The 20610-nt window shown below is 49.8% G+C and overlaps 1 protein-coding gene across 1 annotated transcript in view; it reads left to right on the top strand.

Moving 5' to 3' along the window:
* STPG4 (sperm-tail PG-rich repeat containing 4) overlaps nucleotides 1-20610 on the top strand; it is a 172279-nt gene that overhangs the window by 44487 nt on the left and 107182 nt on the right. Inside the window, exon 4 of the mRNA XM_075341441.1 lies at nucleotides 2257-2321. Coding sequence (XP_075197556.1) covers nucleotides 2257-2321 — 65 coding nt within the window. The remainder of the gene's footprint in view (nucleotides 1-2256; nucleotides 2322-20610) is intronic.

Genomic DNA, 20610 nt, shown 5'->3' with positions numbered 1-20610 from the left:
AACAAGCTGCAGATATTGCAATCCTTGGTGAAATACCGGCTGGACGGCACAGTACCCTTCATAAATTATAGATTCTTGTAGCCAAGGGCTATTTTATATTGCTGAGAGTCCAGTTGTCAGCTGGAGCCATATTAGCGAGCGAACCTTTTCACCTTTCCTTACAGCTGTATCCCTGTGTCCTATTTCTCCCTTCACTTGGTAAATAAAAGACAGACATATTTAATGTCACTTTTTCCTCCAGGCAGAGCTACAAATATCAGACGAAACATGTTGAGTGCCAGCAATCCTGCTTTATTGAGCGTTGCCTGTGTTCTTCTGATATACTAACTTCTATTTTTCCTTTTAGGAGCTTATTATTTCTATACATATCAGGGGTGTCATTTCAGCAGGGGTAGAGGGAGCAGTAGCACCCATGATGGAGCTCCTACAAGGGCCCAAATATGACACCATTATTATAAATGACATAAGGTGGGTGGGGAGTGGCCCTGTTCTAGTTTTTGTATTGGGGCCTGGAAGCATGGAGTCATTCATGCCTATGGTAACAATAAAGGTAAACTATATACTAATAGAAAAGCTATGCTTACTGTACAGGAACACAACGTACGGTCAATCACTATGACATATTTGTGAAACGTTCTGCATCACTGGGGTACGGCCAGGTGGCCGAAAAAAAGAAGTTTACAGCGATGTGCACACAATGTGTTTTTCAGGCCAATAATACCTGAAATCTGCATGAAAAACCACCACAGAAGATATAACTATCTGTTATGCCACGTGCACACGTTGAGTATTTCGAGAGTTGTTTACCTCAGTATCTGTAAGGTCATGTGTACATGCTGAGTATTTGGTGAGCATTTTACCTCAGGATCTGTAAGGTCATGTGTACATGCTGAGTATTTGGTGAGCATTTTACCTCAGGATCTGTAAGGCCACTATTATTATTATTATTATTATTTATTTATAGAGCCCCGTTGATTCCATGGTGCTGTACATGAGAAGGGGGTTACATACAGAATACATATACAAGTTTCAATAGACAGACTAGTACAGAGGGAAGAGGGCCCTGCCCTTGCGGGCTTACATTCTAAAAGATTTTGGGGAGGAGACAGTAGGTGGGGTGTAGGTTGGGCGGCAGCTCCGCAGGGTGGTGGGGCGGCAGCTCCGCAGGGTGGTGGGGCGGCAGCTCCGCGCGGTGGTGAAGCAGTGAGGTTATTGAAGGTTATAGGTATTTCTGAACAGATGAGTTTTTAGGTTCCGTTTGAAGTTTGCAAGTGGAGTAGATAGTCTGACGTGTTGAGGCAGCGAGTTCCAGGAGACTGGGGATGCTCGGGAGAAGTCTTGGAGTCGATTGCGTGAGGAGCGAATGAGAGAGGAGGAGAGCAAGAGATCTTGGGAGGACTGGAGATTACGTTTTGGTGTGTAGCGAGAGATTAGTTAGGAGATATACGGAGGAGACAGATTATGGATGGCTTTGTAGGTCAGTGTTAGTAGTTTGAATTGGATATGATGGAAGATTGGCAGCCAATGGAGGGATTTGCAGAGAGGATAAGCAGGGTGGTATTGAGGAGAGAGGTGGATCATTCGGGCAGCAGAATTAAGGATGGACTGGAGAGGGGCGAGCGGGTAAGCAGGGAGACCACAGAGGAGGATGTTGCAGTAGTCAAGGCGGGAGATTATGAGAGCAACGTGCAGCAAACGTTGAGTATTTGAGTTTTTTACCTCAGTATTTGAAATACTCAGCATGTGAGTGTGGCCTTACAGATACTGAGGTAAAAACCTCACCAAATACTCAACGTGTGTACGTGGCCTAAACAGCCTAATTCATACAGATTCAGTAAGCCTCTGTATGAAATTAATGGCATATGGAAAGTACAGTTCTTCCTCACCGAGGTTTGCGGATACTATAGTAGATCTTTCTCATGTTGGTAATAAACTCTTGGGCTATGATCCATGAGCAGTATTTGGGGAGTTTTTGATGCTTTGTGTTTTCAGTGCTTTAAAACTCAGCGTATGTTCCAGCAAAGTGAATGGGATTTATAGAAATCTTTTGCACAGTGCGCTTTTCTTTCTTTTTACTCAGCATAAACTGACCTGCGGTGTGTTTTTCATATCCACAACATGTCAATTTCTCATACGCTGAGTTTTCTCTGCAGATTTTCCACAAAGGCTGTATTAGATGCGGGAAAATCCGCAGGTAAAAAACGCACATTATATTCTTGTAGCTCTGACGATACCTATTTCTTGACTCATTTGCAGGACGTAAACACAGATCCCGGTCAGTATAATCTCATCACCCCACCTGTGGATCATTATGACTGCAAGTAAGTATCAGACTTTCCACTGATAACTTTGAGGAAGGTTTTTGATGCTGAGTATTTTTGCTCAGTCAAAAAATGCAGCGTCTTAGACTACGTGCGCACGTTGCGTAGTGTCCATGCTGAAAAATCTGCAGGGATTTGGCAGTGCATGTGCGCTTCAAATCGCTGCAGAAAAACGGCGTAATGGATGCAGTGTGTCTGCAGAATAGATGCCGATTTCATGCGCTCGGGATGCTGACTCTCCCATAGACAGAATGGGAGCAGCATCAAAAGCGCACAAAATAAGTGAAATGTTATTTTTTGAGCGCAGCGATTTGGATCAAAATTGCATGCAAATCGATGCGCTCTCAAACGCAACGTTCGGATGGACTTTGCACAATCTTCATGGGGACGCAGGACGCATGCGTTTACGTTGCAATGCAATATGCTGCGTAAACGCATGAAATTACACAGAGTGCGCACATAGCCTAAGGGTACTTTACATGCTGCGACATCGCTAGCGATCTCGTTAACGATGTGAAATTCTAGATCGCAAGTGCGATTTTTCGGATCGCACATAGGTCATTTTACGCATGTGCTAAACCCCCACTAGGTGGAGGCAACACAGGTGCAGGTGGAACCATTCACACTCACTTCTAAATATGGAGGAGGTGATGGCTGGATGGTAAAACTGCACACTGGTGGCTTGCAGAGAGCACTGTTCACACTAGCAGACGCACAGTCACAAACCCGCAGCCTAGAGATCGCTAGTGATGTCGCAGAATGTAAAGTAGAGTCCAGCAAAGTGGATGGGATTTATAGAAATCTCCTGCCCACTGTACTTCTTTATGGGCAGCGTATACTTCCCTGCGCTGTGAGTTCCAAATCTGCAACATATACATGAGTCTAATGGGCAGATTTCCCCCATAGAATTGCATTCAATGAAGAAAATCTGCAGGTAAAAAACACATGGATTCTGCATATGACTACATCAATAAAGGTTTGTCAAATATGAAGTGTAAAATCCTTTCTCCCCCCAAGCAGATCTTCTCAAATTAATCCATCTCATGCTGACGTCTTCTACAAATACTGTACTTGTGGTACTTTATTTATTCACATACCCATATATATACACAGTAATATATATGTATGTGTATATATATAATATATATACAGTATATATACACACACACACACATTTTTAAATTACTTCTTTGGGAACTGAATTTATTTGTTTGCTATAATAATAATAATATAATATAAAAATAATAATATAATAATAATCCTCATAAGCAGAGCTTATGCTGGTGATTCCCCCCCTCACCTGTCCCTCACCTCCTGAGGAGGATGGGGTTATTTGTGCCCAATCTGACCCATGACAGGACACCACAGCTCCATTCTCAATGTTCAAGTATTTTAGAGCACTTTGGAAGTGTAAGTGACACCTCTGGGAATCTTGAGACTGAATCTGTGGTGTCTCCTGTCATAGGTCAATTGAGCACAAATAGCTCCGTCCTCTTCACCAGGAGGTAAGAGGGGGTCACAGCACAAACTTTGTACTGCAGTTAATGGCGCAGTCACATGGCCATATGACTCGCCCGATAATGTCGCGGGCGGAGGAGGGGACGCCGCGCTCTCCCACTGCTCGGGTCCGGCTGCCGCTGTGGCTGCTGCGATGGGTGGCTCGAGCGATGGGCCGGATCCCGGGGACTCGAGCGGCGCTCCTCGCCCGTGAGTGAAAGGGGATTGGTTTTGGGGATTGTTTATTGTCCGTGACGCCACCCACGGTTGTGGTGATTGTGTGGACACCACCGCTGCTCTGTATGGGGATCCCGGGAGCGGTGACAGGGAGCAGCAAAATTGTTGGTTCTCCCCCCCGTGGGTAGGGGGTAGTTGTCCCGGGGCCCAGTGATGAGGTGGGTGATGCAGGGCTTGGTGGGGTGCAGGGACGCGGGGGCAGCGCTGTGTCTCACGGCACTGTGGTACTCACTCAGCCTGAGACGATGACACAGTTCTCGGTAAATCACATGGCTGGAAAGACTGTTCCCACGGACGGCTGCACTTGCTTTTCCCCAGTAGTTGATGGTGACGGTCCCTTTTCCTGCACCTAAGATGATGATGGTTGCGATGGGTTCCCACCGGTAACCCGCTCCCCGGCTTGGATATGGGCCGGAGGAGCCCTACTTTGCCCGCAGGCGCTGGCCCTGAGAAACTGGTGCCCTGGCGGTGGCGGTGTATCTCTCCAACGGTTGGACTGTTGCCTTCAATCGGGACTTGGTTGTTGGGAGACCCAGAGGTCCCCTTCACTAACGGATTTGGCAAATTCACGGCGACTCCTAGCCTTGCCGGGATCCGAAAGGCCCCTGCCACTGGTGCTGACTGCTCTTCGTATACGCTCCGGTACCGCCGGGCCACCACCCGTCCGCGGTCCTTCCAGCAACCTCCAAGCAGTCTCCCCTGCAGACAGTCACCGCCGTCTGCTGACCTTGCTGTCTCAGTCCGGGGCACACACCCGGAACAACTTCAGGCTTGCTTAACTGTTCCTTTTTCTGTCACTACTCTCACTTAGTCTTCCACTTTAACTCCTCTCTCAAGCTCCTCTACCACTTCCTTCTACTTCCTCCTCCCTAGCTTGACTCTACCTCAGACCCTAGTCTGGCTTCAACTGCCTGGTTTTCCCGCCTCCAGGGCTGTGAACTCCTCGGTGGGCGGAGCCAACCGCCTGGGCCACCCCCTGGTGTGGACATCAGCCCCTGGAGGAAGGCAACAAGGAATTTAGGTTAGCTTTGGTGTTCCTAGCTGGGGTGTAGGGTGTGGTGGTGTCTTTACCTGTGACCCCTGGCTTGCCCAGGGCGTCACAATAACCGCATCACAATCCTTGGACTGGCCAGTGGCTCTCCTGACCTGAGTATTTCTATGCAGCTCACACGTTCTGGTTGGGAGAGCCAACAGCTGGGTCTGAGCATTGTGACGCGGTCCTCCCGCTTGGAAGGACTGGGCTTAAGATAACATAAAGAAATTTGTTTGTTATAATTGCATGCCATTGATCAGTCGATTGTCACTGTGGAGTTTATTACTTGATTTCCTCTCATACATCCCTTACTACTTCTCCTGTTCCCATACAATAAATATAAAACCTTGTGGAGTCTTGAAGCGACCGGTGGTAGGGCCGCGGGTGTGTGTGTATGCTCTATTCCAACAAAATCCCCATACTCAGATTTTACCGGTAGTAACATTTCTTTACTAGGAAACATATTTATAACACAATCAACTGAACTATCTGCGCACATGTGTATAGTGGAGTCCCCGGATCTTCACTCCTTCCGGGTACGCAGCAAGGAGGAAAAAAAAAAAAAGAAAAGAGAAAAAAACAACAAAGAAATGGCGGCAACTTTCCCTAACTTTCCCTACAATCACGTACCAGTCTATCCCAGAAGAAGATGCCGTTCCCACGTCGCAGGCCTGGAGTCTCACGATGATGGGTCCCGGTGCAGCGCTGAAGGGATGCAGCTCCTCGGTCTTTTCCTTTGATCTTCTCCCGCTGGTAACGGATTCTAGTCAGTCTTTTAGTCCCGGGGCACGCCGAGCAGAAGAAGGGAGGTCACGGCCCCTGCACTTGCACTCAGGGTGCGATGCTCTGCAGTCAAGTTGTCACAGCCCCTGGATATGCACTCCGGGCGCGATGCTCTGCAGTCCGGGGATGGCAGGAACCACTTCCACAGGGTGATTCCTCCAAGACTCCGGTGGCAAAAGAGCCCTCTGTTCAGGGAGACCACACGCAGCTCTCTTCTCGCTGAGCTCCGGGGCTGAACAACCTTCCCGCACTTTTTCTTCCTGGTTCAAACACACAAGCTGCAGTAGGGGATTTCCCACCTCTGTGTTTGTGATTGCACAGTCTGTCACTGCCCCCTTGTGGGCAAGTGCTGAAGCAATATTCAAATCCATTTCTACATTAATGATGCAGTCTGAATTGTTGATCCCATTACAGTCTCACGAAAAGTCACCTTCTTTGCGTGTTGCATACCGGGCCCAAGTTTCCATTTTTTGGGGTAAAATAAACAAATACAGATAAAGTTCCAGTTACCAAGCCACATACTTTAATTGACAAGCTGCTGATTTTTGGTGTAAGGTTTTATACCACAATGCTGTTCTTGTCTCAAAATCTAATGAAACACTGTAGAGGTGATTTAGGCTTCCTGCCGTTCTACAGCTGTTGTTCACTGCCGACTTCTGCTATAATATAAAGCTGAAGTTTACAGCCCCCAAAAAATAAAATCGACATAAATGATCATGGCAGGCTAATAAAGAAAGACACTAATTTTTTTCATTTAGAGGATTACAACAACATAACTGAATTTTTCCAGAAGCAGCACCACACGTGTCCACAGGTTGTGACTGGTATTGCACTTCAGCTTTATTTAATGTAGCTAATTTGTGATACAGTCACAACCCGTGGACAAGTGTGGCTCAGTTTCTGGAGGATACCAGCCATGTTTTTTTCAAAACCTGTGTTATCCTTTATCTTATAAGTTTAGCAACCAATCAGATTAAAGCTCTCATTTTTGGGGTCTTTTGGAAATGATGGCTGAACCTTAAAGAGGTTGTCTGGGACTATTTTATATGCGCCTAAAAAACTAACAGGCAAGTAATTGTTTACTTGCCCATTCTGCCTGGCGCCGATCTTTGCCGACACAGAGCGGTCACAGGCGACTAGTGCTGGCGATTCTGTGGCTTCCACTGATGTCAAATTGCTCTGCTATGTTGACAGGGAGTCAATGCTGAATGACAGCCGGCTCCTCGCTGCATAAGGCCCCCTTCACACGTCTGTGCAAAAAATTGCAGCATCCGTGGTGTAAGAACTGTAAGTACGGTATGTCCGTCCGTGTGTGTGTTCCATGTGCTGTTCGTGTGCTATCCATGTGACAACCGGATAGCACATGGACAGCACAAACTTGTATACTTACCTGTCTCCTGCGCTACTATCAGAATTGCTTCCAGGTCCACAGTCAGTGCAGAGAATATTCATGAGCATAATGAGCAGGCCCAGAAGCAAGTGTGACAGCAGCGCCGAAGACAGGTAAGTATAAAAATACATTTATTTCTCAGGGACATGTGTTTCCTCAGATACATGTCACACTGATGTCACACGGATCACGTCAGTGTGCGGTCCATGTGATATCCGTGCTGCCTGCAGAAAACGGACATGTTGCTGTGTGGAGCACACTGACAGACGTGTGCTCCACATGAACACATAGTTCGTGTTAAAACACGGACGTGTGTGCAAGCCCATTGATTTTAATGGGTCTACGTGTGTCCGTGTCTGTGTATGTATGAAAATGGATGTCACATTTTATGCCTAAGGCCTCTTTCAGTATTTTTGACTCAGTGTTTAGTCAGTATTTGGATGCCAAAACCAGGAGTGTCTTCAAAACATAGAAGAGGTGTCAATCTTTCAATTATTGTTTTTCTCCGTAAGTTCTTTTCCTGGTTTTGGTATCCAAACACTAATGCAAAAATGCTGATGTGTGAAAGTAGCCTAACTGCGGGTAGCCGGCTGTCAGTCAGCATGACGTCGGCAGTCATGCCTAGTCAATGGAGCAGCCCAGAAGAAGATGGTCTGTTGATGAGGAGAAGCAGAATTGCTTTCATAGAGCGGTCTATGACCATGACTAGGGTATTGTAAAGTGTCCCACGCACAATATCCACACAAAACGCTGACTGACAATAGAAATATACGGCCACAGAAGCCTTTATTAATTACATCTAAGAACATACTCAAACTGATAACCATCATAACTATAACCTTTGCTCTGAGGAGATCCTGGATGGCCTGAACCACTGAACAGCACCAGAATACCATCCCCAGTCGCACCTGACTCGCCCACCCCAGGGCTATGGGACACCCGGTGCCGGGCCGGACTAGTCCGGGGATCGTCAGTGGTGGCTGGGCCCGACTCCGTACCCTGGTGGGGTCAATTAATATGGCTGGTGACTTGGGGGTGGTTAAAGTTTGTATTATTCGTAACGTCACCTGTGGTTTGCGGCTATTAAGCCGCCGCTGCTGTATGGGGCCTCCGGGGCTCATGGAATGGCAGCTTGGATGGTCCTGCTCCCCACAGGTGGAGCGGTGCCCCGGGGACACTGTTGGTGCTTGTAAGTGTCAATGTAGTTGCGGTGTAATGCAGGGCCGACAGGGCGGTGAAAGGACCGGACACAAACAACAGTCTCTTTACCTTCTCCTCTTTTACTGTGCAAACGGTTAGTCCTGGATGACCGTTACAGGCGGTAGAGGGCTCCGGCCGGCCTGGAAGTAACTGAGGTATCTTTTTGGCCAGTTGAGTATGAGGCCTACTCCCTGTTCTTTCTTTGCTTTCATAGGACCCTGCACTTTGGGTTAGCAATGGCCCTCTTGCTGCTGGGACTGGTGGTTCTTCCCTCTCCCTGTATGGTAGGCTGCGCAGGCCCTCTCTGGTGCTTCTCTACTGCAGTCCACACCGGCCCTGGTGGTGCAGCTGTACCTTCAGGTTGCTTATGGGCCAGGTGCTTGAAGATCTCCTGCCCTTCGGATTCAGCTACCAGGGAAGTATTTTACACCCTGGCAACCACAGACTCCGATGTTTAAGTCTCTTCTGTGCCTCTCTGCCAATCCTGCTTCACTGGGCCAAGCTATTCCAGCTCCAGGCCCCAGTTCCACAGGACAGCACAACTCTGCGTCTTCACTCTACAGCTTCCCTCTCAGACTGAACACTAACTCCTCCCTCAGGTCAGACTTGAGGAATGCTCCCTGGAACTCCAGGTTCAGAGCTCCCTCTGCTGGCCTGAGGGAGAAACTACGTTGGATGTTGGTACCTACTGGCCAATGATTTCCCCAATTACCTCCAGGCTCAGTATTAACCCTTTTGAGGGGGCAACACTGTTGTGGCGACCAGGTCCTGGGGCGCCACACTCCCCCTTAGTTAAACTCAGTACTCCCGGACTGAAGAAAACAAAAAACAGAACATGTCAGAACATTTCATCCCATTGTGGGAGGCACATTTTCTTAAATGTTACAACTTAAATAACAACTATAAGAGTCTAGTGTGGCTCCCTGCCGGGTGTCCATTACACTGCTCCATGGGGGACCCGCCGCGATAAAACCCCCAACGTAGGCTCTGGGCGTACGTCAGAGCATCGATGACCCCTTTTGTATGCACGCCGGACGGGTTTTTCTTCTGGGGTGTTGAGCACACTGGTGCTAACTATGTATATGTACAATTAAAGTGTTGGCCACCCATAGTCCAGTGGCCCAATTGTCCATTTACTTAATCACCTAAAATAAAACATTACATACAAGACATTTTCACATAACTATTTACACTCTGTTAGGTATTCTATTTTCTATGTTCTATACCTTGGAGGGGGCTGTCCCCGAGGGCTGCGTTGGGACCTGCGTAGCTCTGGTGTTTGTCCCTGACTACTTGGAGTGTCTGCTACTTCAGTGCTACTGGTAGGCCTAACCCTGACAGGTATACCTGATGGTTACCTACGGGGTCTTAGATTCGCCAAGGGTACGACAGGTTCACCACTGGCAGGCGGTTGATTCTCCTGTTCCACTGCTGGCGGGACATCTATTGTTGGGACCGACTTGTCTTCAGGTGGATCCGGGACCTCTTCTGCTGCTGGTTCGACCATTTGCGGGAATGTCAATACTGGTACCACTATAGCATTATTTATTCGGGTCCATGTTTTAGGGAACTTTCCAAGTATTGTTTGGATCATCTCTTCCTCTTTTTCTTGAATTTGGGGACTTTCTTGTACTTCTTCTACTTCTTTTTGGATTTTGCACCGTTCAGGGCACACTTTCAGGCGGTCTCTAGAAACTGCTTGATAGGTCTTGCCTTCATCTTTGCTTATGAGACACACTATTGTCAAAATTGGAGGGAATAATGGTGTAGGGTTCATTCTCCCACTGATCATCTAATTTATGCGTTCTCCGCTTTTTCTTGAGGACCTGTTCTCCAGGTGCTAAGGGAGTTGGTGGGGCTGTTTGATTGTAGTTCTTTTCTTGTCTCATTCTGGCTTGGGACAGGTTCTTTTCCACGCATTCCTGAACTTTGCGGTACTGTTGTTGTCGCTCTGTATCCCAATCTTCTGTCTCTTGAACCGCTTCAGGTGACACAGTTCCCATTTCAAAGTCTACAGGTAACTTGCAAGGTCTTGCTCGCATCAGGTAAGCAGGGCTGCAGTTGGTCGAGTTTACTGGGATATTACAATTACATTACTGGGGTACAAGTCCACTAGATCTGGTAACTTCTCTGGCCATTGGTTTCTTTCTTCCAGAGGTAGAGTCTTGAGCATATCAATAACCACATGGTTCATTTTCTCGCACAATCCATTGGTTTGGTGATGGTACGGTGTTGTTCTTATTTTCTTACAGCCATACTTGTTACAGAACTCTTAGAACACTTCTGCCTCGAATGCAGGACCTTGATCAGTCAGTACCCTTTCAGGATAACCGTGAAGTCGACAAAAGTATGCTTGAAATGCTCGAGCTGCTGTTCTGGCTGTCTGGTCTTTCACAGGCACTACTACCAGGAAACGAGAGTAATGGTCCACAATGGTGAGGGCGTAAACATAGCCTGACTGGCTTGGTGTTAACTTCACGTGGTCCAGGGCCACCAACTCTAGGGACTGCTTCGTGACAATTGGCTGTAGGGGAGACCTCTGGCTGGTATCATCCTTCCGCCTCAGGTTACATGGACCACAGTCTCTGCACCACTTCTCGACTGCCTTTCTCATGTGCACCCAGTAGAACCGATCACGGAGTAGGACCTCCAACTGCTTCCACCCGAAGTGTCCTGCTCTGTCATGGTAAGCTGCTAGGACCATTGGAGCATCCCTCTGTGGGACCACTATCTGCCAGATGACTTCATTCGTTCACCAGTTGACATATCTCTTGCAGAGCTTGCCTTTGTAGAGAAACAGTTTTCCCCTCTCCTTCCACAGCTGTTGGGCTTCTGGTGGAGCATCGGGACCAAGATTGGTTTCGGCTTGTGCCAGCTTTTCTTTAACTAATCGGACAGCCGGGTCACTGTCCTGGGTTTCTTCCCATTTATGGTGGAGTAATGGTTTGATAGAAACCTCTTGCTGACTCGAGCGCTTTCTTCTTCCAACATGCTCACACTGGGAGACACCTTGTCCATGGAAAGCTGGTAACTCTATCTCTTCCAGTTAATCCAGGTGTTCTCCAGACTCAAGTAAGTGAGGCATTCTGGACAGCGCATCCGCATTGTTATTCTTCTTGCCAGCCCGGTACTTGATGGTAAAGTCAAAGTTGGACAGTCGAGCCATCCACCGCTGTTCTAGTGCACCTAGCTTAGCTGTTGCCAGGTGAGTCAATGGATTGTTGTCCGTGAAGATGGTAAACTTGGCCGACGCCAGATAGTGCTTGAAGTGGTCAGTCACTGCCCAGACGATCGCGATGAACTCCAGCTTGAAGGAACTGTAGTTTTCTGGATTCCTTTCTGTGGGACGAAGCTTCCTACTGGCGTAAGCTATCACCTTCTCTCTGCCTCCCTGCACCTGGGACAGAACTGCTTCCATCCCACGTTGCTGGCGTCTGTGTACAGTACAAACGACTGGCTGTAGTCAGGGTAGGCCAGAATTTCTTCTCCAGTGAGAGCCATTTTCAGCCGGACAAAGGATGCTTCTATTTGGCTGTTCCATTCAAATAGAGGGCTTTGCTTCTTAGCCTTCTTTGGCTGGTCCACCAGGAGATCTTGAAGAGGCGCTGCTATCTTTGTGAAACCATCAATGAACCTTCGGTAGTAGCCCACCAGCCCAAGGAACTGCCGCACCTCCTTTACCGTGGTGGGTCTTGGCCAGTCCTTGATTACTGTGACTTTCTCTGGATCAGGTGCCACACCTTCTGCGCTGACCACATGACCCAGGTACTGTACCTTTGGCTTCAAGAGGTGACATTTGGACGGCTTTATCTTCAGGCCATACTCTGACAAGGACTCGAACACTTCTGCTAAGTGCCTCAGGTGGTCTTCATAGGTCTTGGAGTAGACTATGACATCATCCAGGTACAATAGCACGGTTTCAAAGTTGTAATGGCCCAAGCAGCACTCCATCAATCTCTGAAATGTTCCTGGGGCGTTGCAGAGCCCGAATGGCATACAGTTGAACTCGCAGAGGCCCATTGGTGTCATGAATGCAGTCTTCTCCTTGTCCGCCTCTGCCACGGGAACCTGCCAATACCCACTGGTGAGATTCAAGGTAGAGAAATAATTAGCTGATTTTAAGGCTGATAGTGACTCCTCTATTCTGGGTAGTGGATATGCATCTTTATGTGTAAGGCTATGTGCGCACTGGGAAATGGAATTTTCTTGAGAAAATTCCGCATGCTCTCAAAGATTACCGCACCCGCGGTAAAGAACCGCGGCAAACAGCACCCGAAAACCGCATGCGGTTTGCCGCGATTTCACCACGGTATTGCCGCGGTTTTGCCGCGTGCGGGTTGGGATGTGCTTTATTGCATTCAATGCAATAAAGCACATTGAAGAAAAAAAAAAAGTCATTTAATTCTGAGATAGTAGATAGATAGACAGAAGAATAGATAGAGGGATAGATAGATAGACAGACAGATAGAGGGATAGATAGATAGATAGATAGATAGATAGATAGAGGACAGATCGCTACATTTCCCACGGTCGGCAGTGAGTTCACATTACCGGCCGTGGGAAATGACCGGTAATTACCTCTGCTGTCTGCTGCATTCATTCAGCGCTGTGTCTGTGACAGTCGCGGCTGGATGTAAGCAGCGCAGGACGTCGGAGCTGTGGATTACGCCGGAGCTTTGGTGCGGGAGGGGTTAATAAAATGGTGAACGAGGCTTGTTTGTTTTATTTAAAATAAAGGATTTTTCTGTGTGTGTGTTTTATTCACTTTACTTACGGGTTGATCATGTCAGCTGTCTCATAGACGCTGCCATGATCAAGCCTGGAGTTAATGGCGGTGATCCACCACCATTAATCCCTTGTATCACCCTGACCGCCACTGCTACACGGCGGCAGGAAGAGCCAGAGCCGGGGACACGCCGGTGCTGCCGCATAATGCATGCGACAGTCCCGGGGCAGCTGCGGCTGATATTCTCGGCTGCGGGAGAGGGAGTGAGGCGGGGGACATTAACCCTGCCCCTCTCCCTCCCCAGCCTGAGAATACCGGGCCGCCGCTGTGTGCTTACCTCGGCTGGACGGTAAATATGCAGCGGAGCCCACGTTCTTTGTTTTCTATATTTCCGTTTTCTTTCTATGTGTGTTCTATGTGTCTGTGTCTGTGTTCTATGTCTGTGATGTCTGTGTGTGTCTGATATGTGTGTGTGATCTGTGTTTGTTTACTCTCTGCACGGCTTCCTCTTCCTGTAATGACATCACTTCCCTGCAAAACCGCAGACAGGCGATGTACATTACCGGAGGTAAACCGCGAAATACCGCAGGGAATAACGCAGGAAAACGCAGTGAACCGCACAGAATTTGCTTCCTGCGTTATTCCCTGCGGGATTTCACGATTAACATTGAAGTCAATGTAGTGAAATCCCGCAGCGACGTGCGGAAAAGAATTGACATGCAATTGTTTTTGCTGCGGGAATCCCGCAGCAAAACATGCAGCTGTCAAATTCCGCCTAGTGCGCACAGGATTTTTTTTGCCCATAGGTTTTGCTGGTGATTCACTGCAGAGATGTTATGAACATTTTCTGCAGCGAAACATGCAGCAAAACCGCAAAAAATCCGCAGCAAAATCCGGTAAGTGCGCACATAGCCTAATGCGGTTAATTTGCCTGTAGTCAACACACATTCTCATTGTGACATCTTTTTTCTTTACGAGCACTAGTGGAGCTGCCCAGGGGCTACAACTATCTCTGATAACCCCAGCCTCCTTCATTTCCCGTAACATTTCTTTGGCACGCTGATATTGTGCTGGGGGTACAGGGCGGTATCTCTCTTTAATGGGATGATGATCACCCGTGGGAATTTGATGTTTAACCCCTTTCACCTGCCCAAAATCTAGGGGGTGTTTGCTGAAGACCCGCTCGTATTCCTGTACCACCCGGTAAACCCCATGCTTTTGGTGTGAGGGGGTGGAGTCGGTGCCCACATGCAATTTTTGGCACCAGTCCTCCAGCTGTCCCTTGGAGCCATTGTCTTCCGCCTGGTCGGACGGGATCAAGGGTTCCACTGCTTTGATGGTATAGTTACTGACAGTGTACAGTTTTGCTACAGTGGCTTACCGGGGCAATTTGGCTTCCTCCTCCCCACAATTCAGGACGCGGACGGGCACTCTTCCCTTGCGGACGTCTGCTACCCCTCTGGCTATCAGGACTCCAGGCCTACTGTCTGAATACACAGGTTCCACCAGGGCCTGGTAATCTTGACCCTTGAGGCCTATTGCTGCCCGACACCATATCAACATTTCACTTTTTGGGGGAATTGCAATGGGGAGAGGGTCACTTACCCTTACACTGCCAATTTCTCCTCCGGCCAGCTCTACCTGCTGCCTTCTCATCAGGGCTCTGATCTCCCTCTGTAGGGCACGCTGCTGCCCGGAGCTGGCATTTTCGGATGCCTGCTTCAACAAAATGATCACTTCGGCAAGACAATTTTCCATCACATTTGTACCAATGGTTAGCAGTGGGTTAGATTCTTTGCGATCAATATCGACAATTATCACCCCCTGACATGGCAATTCTACAAGCCCCACTTTAATGGTTACTTTCTTATACCCAATTTGAGGCAAGGGCTGACCATTACTGGCCACAATTGTTAAATCATCATCTGGGCCATGGTCAATGTCTGAATCAGCCCAATATCGTTGGTACAGTTTATAAGGGATGGTTGTTACCTGGGACCCCGTATCCAGGAGGGCATTCAGAGGGATCCCATCCAGCACAATAGGCAGGACCGGGCGTCCTCCCACATACTTGCTGCGACTGGGGGTTGAGCCGGGATTTCTTACACCTGGGGGTTGGCTCCTGGCCCCAGGGTCGGCCCATTTAAAGGACAGTACCTCGCTATGTGGCCTGGCTGCAGCGGCGGCAGATCGGTTGTCCAGCTGAATCATATCGGTCTGTGTCTTTTCCTCGGGTCGGCGGAATCCTCCTCTGCCGTATCCACGGGACGTCATCTGGACTGGAGGCCAACTCGATTCTTGCAGGCGATGGGGTCACTTGTAGAGACTGCACGGTCTTTGCAAGGGCAGCCACAGTCTTGGTCAGCTCCTGGACCTGTTGTCTGAGCTCGGCAGCGGGATCTTTATTCAGGGACTGCGCCTCGGCCCCTGCAGTGGCTCGGGTTGCAGGCACTACATCCGGGTACGTGATAGCAAGTGGCCGAAGGGGTACTGGGTCATTTGGTGTAGATTCCCTCAGTACCCGAATGGCCTGGTCCTTAAACTTTGCAAAGTCCAGAGCAGGGTTCTGCAGGACCATGATACGCAGCTGGGTCCTGTGGGCGTCTGACAGGAGCCCTTCTATAAACTGCTCAGTTAGGTGTTTGTCTTCTTCACGTACACTCTCTGGGTCCACCTGTTTAACTGCTCTCAGGGCCTCCTGCAAGTTTAAGGCATAGTCCCGTATGCTGTCTGTGGCCCGTTGCTTGCACCCAAAGAATCTCATTTTTATTTCTGCTGCGGTGCGGGTGTCAAAAGTACTCTTTAACTTAGCCAGTATCTGGGTTGCTGTCCCTTTATCTGTATCAGGCCAGGACTTCACTTCACGCTGGGCCGCGCCGGCTAGCTGCCCCATTAATATGCCCACCTTCTGGCTCTCAGTTAGAGGATACACTCTAAACAAGCTGTGCAGCCTTTCTCTGAAGTCGCTCAGGGTATGTGACTCCCCGGAATACTGCGGTAGCCAGTCCGCTCCCGGAAGGTATGGCATGGTGAGCGGCATTACAGGCGCTGCAGCGGGGGCTGGGGCGACGACGACTGGGAGTGGATCGGCCGGTGCCGCGACGTCTTGGGCTACAGCACCCACCTGCCCTTCCTCGGCGTCGGACATCTTTCCTCCCCCTTAGTGGACCTTACCAGGCTCCGCTCTCTTTTTCAAATCTCTTCTGGGTAGCGCGGGGTTAACGACCCTCTGCTCTGCTGGCGCGCTCCCTTCGCGCTCTTTTTCGGGCACGCCCCCTTTCTTCCTGCGCTCAGCAGCGCTAATGGCGGTGGCAATTTTCAGTAAAAAACACAGTCTTTTCAAAGGCGCACAGTACCCGGTGGGCGCCGGGCACGTTATCCTGTTCGTGACGCCAAAGTTGACTCGCCCACCCCAGGGCTATGGGACACCCGGTGCCGGGCCAGACTCGTCCGGGGATCGTCAGTGGTGGCTGGGCCCGACTCCGTACCCTGGTGGGGTCAATTAATATGGCTGGTGACTTGGGGGTGATTAAAGTTTGTAATATTCGTGACGCCACCTGTGGTTTGCGGCTATTAAGCCGCCGCTGCTGTATGGGGCCTCCGGGGCTGTTGGAATGGCAGCTTGGATGGTCCTGCTCCCCACAGGTGGAGCGGTGCCCCGGGAACACTGTTGGTGCTTGTAAGTGTCGATGTAGTTGCGGTGTAATGCAGGGCCGACAGGGCGGTGAAAGGACCGGACACAAACAACAGTCTCTTTACCTTCTCCTCTTTTACTGTGCAAACGGTTAGTCCTGGGAGACCGTTACAGGCGGTAGAGGGCTCCGGCCGGCCTGGAAGTAACTGAGGTATCTTTTTGGCCAGTTGAGTATGAGGCCTACTCCCTGTTCTTTCTTTGATTTCATAGGACCCTGCACTTTGGGTTAGCAATGGCCCTCTTGCTGCTGGGACTGGTGGTTCTTCCCTCTCCCTGTATGGTAGGCTGCGCAGGCCCTCTCTGGTGCTTCTCTACTGCAGTCCACACCGGGCCCTGGTGGTGCAGCTGTACCTTCAGGTTGCTTATGGGCCAGGTGCTTGAAGATCTCCTGCCCTTCGGATTCAGCTACCAGGGAAGTATTTTACACCCTGGCAACCACAGACTCCGATGTTTAAGTCTCTTCTGTGCCTCTCTGCCAATCCTGCTTCACTGGGCCAAGCTATTCCAGCTCCAGGCCCCAGTTCCACAGGACAGCACAACTCTGCGTCTTCACTCTACAGCTTCCCTCTCAGACTGAACACTAACTCCTCCCTCAGGTCAGACTTGAGGAATGCTCCCTGGAACTCCAGGTTCAGAGCTCCCTTTGCTGGCCTGAGGGAGAAACTACGTTGGATGTTGGTACCTACTGGCCAATGATTTCCCCAATTACCTCCAGGCTCAGTATTAACCCTTTTGAGGGGGCAACACTGTTGTGGCGACCAGGTCCTGGGGCGCCACACACCACTCCAACTCGGGGCTGACAAATGTCACAGAGCTGTCCCCTCCAAATTTTAACCTGTTTCCTGGGAACCGTCCCAACCGAACTTAACCATAACCAAGTATGGGGAGTCCAAAATGGCCGCTGTCGGGGGCAGACGTGGATGTGGGAGCTCCTGAGCTATCTATGGACATCCTGCTCCCAGAAGAAAACTGCGATCGTCTGGCTCCCCCATCCGCGTCCCCAGAGCACCCTGAGAGGGGAGAGACTCCCATTTTCTGACTACCCCCACTGGGACACGCTTGGAGTGCCCTCCAGGACTGGGACCGGACAGGCCGCTGAGGGCGGCAGGGCCTGAGACACGCGACATTGGAGAGCTGCAGGTGCCGGGCGGGCAGTTGCGGACCGGCGGCGGGCTGTGGAGGAGAGGATTGGGAACCTGACTGCCCTCGACCCCCTCTCGCCTTGGGTCGATTCATCCTATAGCTGACGGGCCGCACAGAGAGGAGACGGGAGAGGATCCGCCGCCATCTTGGAGGAACACGCTGGGCGCGACGACTCCACAGGCTGCAGGGGAGAAGCGGTCGGCGGGCAGAGAGCCGGAGCCCCAACACTCACCAGATCTGGAGGCGGGTCCGGAGAAGAGGCGCCAGTGAGCTACGTGAACATCAGGGAAGCCGCCTGGAGCTCCTGGGACTTTGCTGAGGGTCAGGCGGTGGCGGCGTGCGACGCTTCTGGAGATCCGGCGGCACCCGGGGAGAGGACCTGGCGGTGAGTGAGTACCACATTGCTGTCCAGACGTGCACCCGCTCCTCACCCGCTCCAGGGACCCCCGGCGGTCATTGAATCCGGCTCACAGCACCACACGGGCCTGGCCGCAAGCATCCAGCGCCCCAGCGTCCCCCCCCCCCATAGCCTTCCCGAGGGGATCAGAAGCCGGCCGCTCTGTGGAGTCCTGAGCCGCGGGGAGTGCAGGGGCCTGTGCCGGAGAGGTGACGCCGGACAAATTTCTCCCCATACCGGGAAGCTATCTGGGGAGGGAGAAGAGGAGTGAACGGAGCGTGTTTGAAAGGGTTCCCCACCCCAGCCCAACCCAGTGAAATAAAGATCTTAAGGGGGGATTTTTCGTGCCCCCATGCAATAGGGAGCTTGTCTGATACGCAACTGGACATCCACATCTCTGCTGAGGGCAGACTGCCTCTGTAAGTCACAGCCCCACATGCGTGTCTGGGCCCTGAAGCAGACAGAGAGGCTCCAAAGTGGAATAGATACAGAGAGTGGGCACACTGAAGTATCTATAGCATAGAGACTCTCTCTTCCTACCTCATTCCCCCTCTCTAGGGGTGTACAATGTTCTAGTCTCCGTGCTGTCTGGAGGGAGTAGGGTGGCCTAACCCCTGCTATTCATTCAACCCAGCATAAATTCATATATGCCTGGCTCTAACATGGTCAAGATCGGCAACGCAAGAGCAAGCTCACTGCCCAGACCAGTCAAAACCACTACCCAGGCCGACGTCGATAAGTTTCTCAAAAAACACCTATATACAACAGATGCTAAAATAGACAGTCCCCAGAGCACGTCTACTAATGATGCACAAGATATGGATGATGACGAAAGTGACACTGAAGGTGCTGATAGTAGCAAGAGTCTCCCTATCTCAAGATCTTTTATAAAACGGATTCTCAAAAATGCGCTGGAACCGGTGGCAAAGGAGCTATCAGACATTAAACAAGAAATCGGCCAAATTGGACACAGGGTGGAAACCCTGGAAGCAGCCCAAGCCACATTAACCTCCACTTCCAACACTGTCATTTCCTGCCTTCGTCAACAGGAGGACAACATCAATCAAATTCATGCCATCCTGGAAGACCATGAAAACAGAGAAAGGCGAAATAACCTCAGACTAAAGGGACTCCCGGAATCGGTGGCAAATGAAGCTCTGATACCGACCTTGCAGGGCATCTTCTCTGACCTTATAGACTCTGACCCTACTCCAACATTGGAACTGATAAGAGCTCATAGGGCTTTGAGACCTCGACCCAAACAAGGGGAACCACCAAGGGATGTCATATGTCGCTTTCTGGATTACCGAATAAAAGAACTTATTCTTAAAAAAGCCAGAGAAGCGGAGTCCATAAGTCACGAGGGCTCTAAAATTCTGATTTTCCAGGACCTCGCTTCCACCACCCTGACCAAAAGGAGATTGCTACAACCCTTCACAACAGTGTTACGCCAACGCCAGTTTCCATACCGCTGGTTATATCCATTTGGCATTGCTATATCGGCGAATGGGAAGCATTACCAAGCTAAAAATTCTGCGGAGATAAGGCGGATTTGTGAAGATTTGGGGATCACATTGGAGAAATACCCGGAGCTGGAAATCCATCGATCGGCTTCTACGCTACAAATGCTACCAGATCCGGCACCGTGGCACGGTCTCACCCCAAAGACCCACAGATCCAGACGCAAAGCGGCAAAGAAACTCCAGATGAACTCTGAGAGCGAGCCTCCCTGAAGGGACCTTTGAGTGGGCCTGATGCTGCACACAACTGATTATGCTAGTTAAAACATGCAGTTATTATAGGGGTTTTGCACCTATTGCTCCCTCTTGAGGCACACTCTAACTTGTTTGACTTTCAAATAGTTGAAAATGTTGATAATAATAACCTGTTCTCCTCTGAATTTCTCTCTACCCCCTGCTCTTTCTATCTCTTTTTCTCTTCTACTGGTCATAGGTCTGGTCCATTCATCTCGATGGGAAAAGAACAGAATGCCCTGCCGTCTGTATTTCCATGGCTTTACATCATAAGGTATTTACGGCAATAAGCCTTAATGCACATGGGTTAAATTCCCCCATACAAAGGTCGCAGACACTACATAGCCTAAAAAAGAAGCACGCAGACATGATATTCTTCCAAGAAACGCATTTTCGTGAAGGCAAAATCCCAAACTTTAATAAAGCATACTATAA

This window comes from Anomaloglossus baeobatrachus, chromosome 3, assembly GCF_048569485.1.
Source record: "Anomaloglossus baeobatrachus isolate aAnoBae1 chromosome 3, aAnoBae1.hap1, whole genome shotgun sequence".
NCBI classification, from domain to species: Eukaryota; Metazoa; Chordata; class Amphibia; order Anura; family Aromobatidae; genus Anomaloglossus; species Anomaloglossus baeobatrachus.
Note: the sequence above shows the minus strand (reverse complement) of the source record. Positions and strands in the feature narration are given on the sequence as shown.